At 43.7% G+C, this 5,216-nt stretch overlaps 1 protein-coding gene across 1 annotated transcript; it reads right to left on the minus strand.

Moving 5' to 3' along the window:
- Positions 1-467: 467 nt before the first annotated feature.
- On the minus strand, positions 468-4,597 carry barhl2 (BarH-like homeobox 2). Its single transcript, XM_008407754.3, has 3 exons — positions 3,172-4,597; positions 2,278-2,503; positions 468-1,166 (listed from the first exon to the last, which is right to left on the minus strand). The coding sequence occupies exons 1-3, from the start codon at positions 3,737-3,739 to the stop codon at positions 866-868; spliced, it is 1,095 nt and encodes a 364-aa protein (XP_008405976.2). The 5' UTR covers positions 3,740-4,597; the 3' UTR covers positions 468-865.
- Between the last annotated feature and the right edge of the window lie 619 nt (positions 4,598-5,216).

Genomic DNA, 5,216 nt, shown 5'->3' on the forward strand with positions numbered 1-5,216 from the left:
TTTTTTTTTTTCTCCCTGCGCTGAGAAATTCAGGCTTATTGTCTGCTGCTGCGCTCCCAGGGAACAGCTGCCAGGCCAAGGCCACATTCCCAGTGTGTGCCCGACATCTCCGGGTCCATTCACCCCCATGCACCACCACCACCACCAATCAGCTGCTGCGCATCCATATGCATGCTGCCGGTGGTTAGGCAGAAACAGAAAGGCCGCTCACCGATCACTAATTCTGGATGGATCGACTTAAAGGAGCATATGCTGCGGGAAGAAGAGATTTACCCTGATCCGCTTCTGACAAATTACTAGTAAAAAAAAAAATGTTGAGGAAATATGAACTCGCAAAAACGCGGCGCGTGTACAGAAAACGGAATTTGAAATAAAAACGATCAAATTCGATGAAAACCGAAGATGCAGGCCGCGTCTCCTGGGTTGGCGTTTTGATCCCTTGTCGTCAAGAAGCGTTTACAATTCAATTAGTATCATTACGTCTTTTATTCATTCACGTCTTCTCCATCTAGTAAACTTTATAAGTTTATTTGCTAATGTGAGTGTATTTGTACAAAAGACAAACAAACAATCAGACATGAGCAGTCCGGGCCGGACCCAGAGTCTTGAGGAGCGGGCTCCGGCTGTGTGGGGCCCCCCATCCTGAAACTCTTCCTGCAGAATGTCTTTAATAAACCTGTCTCTGTTCTGTTTTTGTTGTTTTGTTTTTGTTGTTGTGTTTTTTCTGTGGGTGGGGGTGCGGGCGGGGCGGGAGGGGCGTTCAAGTCCTGCAGTGATGCTCCCTTTGCGCTTACCCACTTCACGCGTTCAAGCAGCGTCCTGTTTTTGGCGGGTTCTCGTTCTCGTTTTCGTTTAGCTGTTGTTTCTATCGCGGATGCGGCGTGCCGGGCAGGGGGTTCAGCGCCGGTTGGCCCCCCGGCCCGAGGCCGTGAATGAGCACCCGCGGGACCAGAGGTCTCTGCAGGCTGGGGTGCGGCGCGGAAGGAGTCCGGTACATGCTGCTGTACATGGCGGCGGCCGCGGCGGCCGCCGTGGTGCTGTCCACGGTGCCCAGCAGGCTCGGGTGGTAGAAGTAGGGCGAGGGGAACATTCTCTGTAAGGCCGAATAGTTTCCTGCTTCAGCCAGCAGCTCCAGACCGACCGCCGTCTGCCTCTTCCACTTCGTCCTGGAAATCAGATCAAAATCCAGCTGATCAATTATTTAATCACTCTCACCGAGTCCCTGAACGCCTCTTTAATTGGTATGCAGAGGCCTAATTACTGCAGCCAGAATGTACAGTGAAGGTTTAATTAGGCACAAAGAAAAAAAAAGAAAAAAAGAAACACAGACCAACTATATATGGTTAACCCAAACTTCAGCAAATGTTCCGTTTCTAAGATGTTTAAACACAAATCAATACAAACTGCACTCTGATTGGTTGGTGAACACAGAAACATATTTACACACACACATACTGTTACATGTCGATGTGTCAGACTTACTATATATATATATATATATATATATATATATATATATATATATATATATATATATATATATATATATAATATAAAACTAGCAAAGCAGTAAAGCATTAAAAAGAGTTAAGTACTGATTCATGACGTGTCTGTGTATTTGTGGAGACAGTCTCAGGTGTTCTGATCCAAAAAGTAAATAAAAATAATATAAGAAATTCAAATATTATCAAATTGTCAGATGTTTATTTCTACTGTTAAAAAGCTACATGGTATTTTTTCCTGAATGTTTCCGTTGGAGTTTTCCTCCTGCCTGTCTCTGACCTCAGTGTTGCAGTGCGCATCACTGATGTCTGTGTCTTTATTTTACTCTTCCAGCAGTTGTTGTGACAGAACATCCTGAATTGATGAATTTAGTCAAATAAAACACGTTTGTTTTCTTTTGCTTTACATTATTTATATTTGTCATTTTAATGTTTTATTTTGATTCTCATTTTTTTAATGTTCAGGTTTTTCTGGGGGAATTTCCTCATGTATTTTTCTTCGTTGTCTCGTAACGTTGGATACGGCAACACAACTGACCAAATTAAGACAATTATTATTATTATAAATATAACTGCGTTAGACTGAATGATGGGACATTTTAGGGAAAGTTTAATTCCAAAATGTCTGTAATATTAGATCTATAATTGTTTTGCTGCTGTGGATAAAACTCCTACAGACATCCTGTAGTTTCCTTTTTTTTGATAATTGTTGCTTCAGTATTTATTTAGATTATTATGATTTATTTTATTTTTTTAGTTTTAGTGTGCGGCTTACCGTCTGTTTTGGTACCAGGTCTTGACTTGCGTGTCCGTCAGGTTGAGAGCCGCCGCCAGGTCCATGCGGTCCTGCACGCTGAGGTATTTCTGTCGCTCGAAGCTCCTCTCCAGCTGGTTGAGCTGGTGGTCCGTGAAGGCTGTGCGGGCTTTGCGGGGTTTTTTCGTGCGCACCGGCGGACTGTCTCTGCTGCTGGAAATCTCCCGGTCGCCTTCTTCTTTAGTGCCTTTAAAATGTGCGAGAGATTTGTTTTTGTTTGTTTTTCTAATAATAATAATAATACAAATAACTAAAACTCTCCACTGAATTTATTTACCATAATCCTGAACAAGAACCAAACTTGCCCCCCCCCCCAAAAAAAAACTTGCAAACAATCCCTTCAGCAGGGAAAAGAAACTCGCGTGTATTTGTCACCTGAAGTTTTTTTTCTTTTCTTTTTTCCTCCATCTTCTTTTTCAAAAAACGAGACATCAATATATCAATCCATCTCTATTTGTAGCCGCGTTTCAGTGCGCGGGGATCCCCCCTCCAGGAAGAACAATAATCTCTCTAATTGACCCACTAGGGAGGCCCCACGACGGGAGAATCACAGGGCTTACATCTGTTTTCTCATCTATTATAGCGAGAAAGCTCTCTGGTTATTACTATTATCACTACTATTATTATTGTTGTTACTACAATTATTATTTTTAGTACTATTGATTATTAGAGGAGAATACATGGAATAGATTTTTAAATTTTACTAATCAGACTCTCCCTTTTTAAAAATACAAATAAATCAGGAAAATAGAATGAAGTAAAAGCAAATATATATATGTATGTATTATAAGATAAAACCTAAGAAAGCATAAAGCTAAAAGCAGCTCGTCTTCCCCTCAGATGAGTCTCTCTTACCGTTGCATTTCATTTCGCTCTGAATATCGTCCCTTTTGTCCAACTTGCTCCTGTTCTCGTCCTGCTCCAGTTTGGGCCGGAACACGTCCGGTCCCGCGGCACTTTCCGGTTTGGGCGTGTGATGCGGCGACGAGACGCTGGTGCTGTAAGGTGCGCAGGCCGCCAGCGGTTTGCTGTCGCCCAGAATGTCTTTGATTAAAAACGAAGAGGTGGCAGTCCTGGGGGCGCAGCCGGCGCCTCCGACCTGCTGCTGCTGGGGAGACAGCGGTAAGCTCTGCTGCTGGCCGTGGTGGTGGTGCTGCTGCTGCTGATGGAGGTGGTGCTGATGCTGAAGGCTGTCCGGGACCAGATGCGGCTCGCCGCCGTGCTCCATGGTGACCGAGATGGGGGACGATGGGGCCGTACCCACCGTGTCTATCTCCGAGCATGGCGACGGGGTGGCCTGGCTCCTGAAATCCGCTGTCCGGCCGTCGGCGAGCCGGAAGTCTCCGTTCATGAGGGCGCCAGAGTTGGAGGCGCCGGATAAAATAGTGTCTATCCCAAAACTCGCTCCGCTGGATGCTTCCATGTTAAGAGAGGACGGATGAAGCCTTCATAACAACAGCGAGCTGCTTTCTCCCGCAGTGTGGGAAATAAAATCAAATCACAATAAAATAAACTCTTGAGAGAGAGAGAGGAGAAATTTTAAAAAGAAAATGTTTTTAAAAAAGGAGGAAAGAGCTGAGAAGAAAATCCAAAAGAAAAATAGAGAAAGGGAGAGAGAGAGAGAGAAGAAAAACAACAAAAAAAGGAGAAAATCCACGTTTTGTGCGGCTCACACAGTCTGGATGGTCCAATGTTACATTCAGTGAAACAAAGTGCGGCTCTGCTGCTCCTCGTCCCCGTTTCTTTTTTTTCTGTTTGGATGTTGAACTTTGTGTTAAAAGTTGAGGCGCATGGAGAGACATACACAGGGCTGACTCCTCGACATCAGGCTCCCCCTTTTTGCCGCTAATCGCTCCGGTGTTGCTCCACAATGACTTCCTATGCTGACGTCACGGCCTACGGCGAGGGGGGAATTAATATTTTCTCCTTTATAATAAACACTCGACGCCCTTTTCTCTCTCCGTCTCTCTCTCTCTCTCTCCCATGCACCCATCCACCTTCCCTTTGCCCCGCTGCCATTGGCTTGCATCCTGACCGGCTCCTCAGAGGCACCAATCAGAGACGCGCTCTGCTCTCTTAGACACTTGCAGCGGGTTCAGGAGCCGCGGCTCCTTTTTTCTTCTTCTTCTTGAAATAAAAATAAGGAGCAAAAGGGAAAAACAACAGCCGCGCACACTTTACGGCCAAACTGGAAATATTTTTACAAGGCGAGATCTGAAACTGAATGTTGGATTTCTTTATTTTTTTTCTCTCTCTTTATTTTCTTGATTTTGTATTAAAAGAGAGAATTTGATTTCATTTCATAAATAAATACATAAATAAAAACAGATTCATCTCCAGTACTATGGTAGGAAAAATTAGAAACATTTTTATTACATATATATTTTTCTTTCTAAAAGTCGTTTTTTAAAGTTGCAAATATTTGTTTAAAGCTCGGTTACGATTTTAAACTACAGGCTTGCAAATACGACCGAAAAATAAAAATAAAAATAAAAAAATAACAGCGGAAAGATAAGCGGCACCTGACGTGAATCCGTGCGGAGATATTTTTTTTCTTTTTCCTTGCGGAAGGTCGAGCGGTGGAGCGGTGACTGCCATGACAGCGCATCCTGTTAAAAACCGCGTCACCCTAATTAGTAAAGTAATTATGAGGTGCTAATGAGCGTTCAGAGGTAGTAGGAAATTCAGCACTTTTCGCCTCGTTCCGACGTGGATTTGAAGGATGTTGAACCGAGGATTAAAAAAAAGGAGAAGAAGAAGAAGAAGAAGCAGGAGCTGACAGAGTGTCTGGTGAGAGAGCAGCGTGGCTCTCACTGCTCATGATGCGCAAACATGGAATTTCTTGAATTCTTCTACTGTTTCTGCCGTATTTCAGATAAAAATATGGATAAATTAATTCC

Source organism: Poecilia reticulata, chromosome 4 (genome assembly GCF_904066995.2).
Source record: "Poecilia reticulata chromosome 4, P_reticulata-male-v2, whole genome shotgun sequence".
NCBI lineage: Eukaryota > Metazoa > Chordata > Actinopteri > Cyprinodontiformes > Poeciliidae > Poecilia > Poecilia reticulata.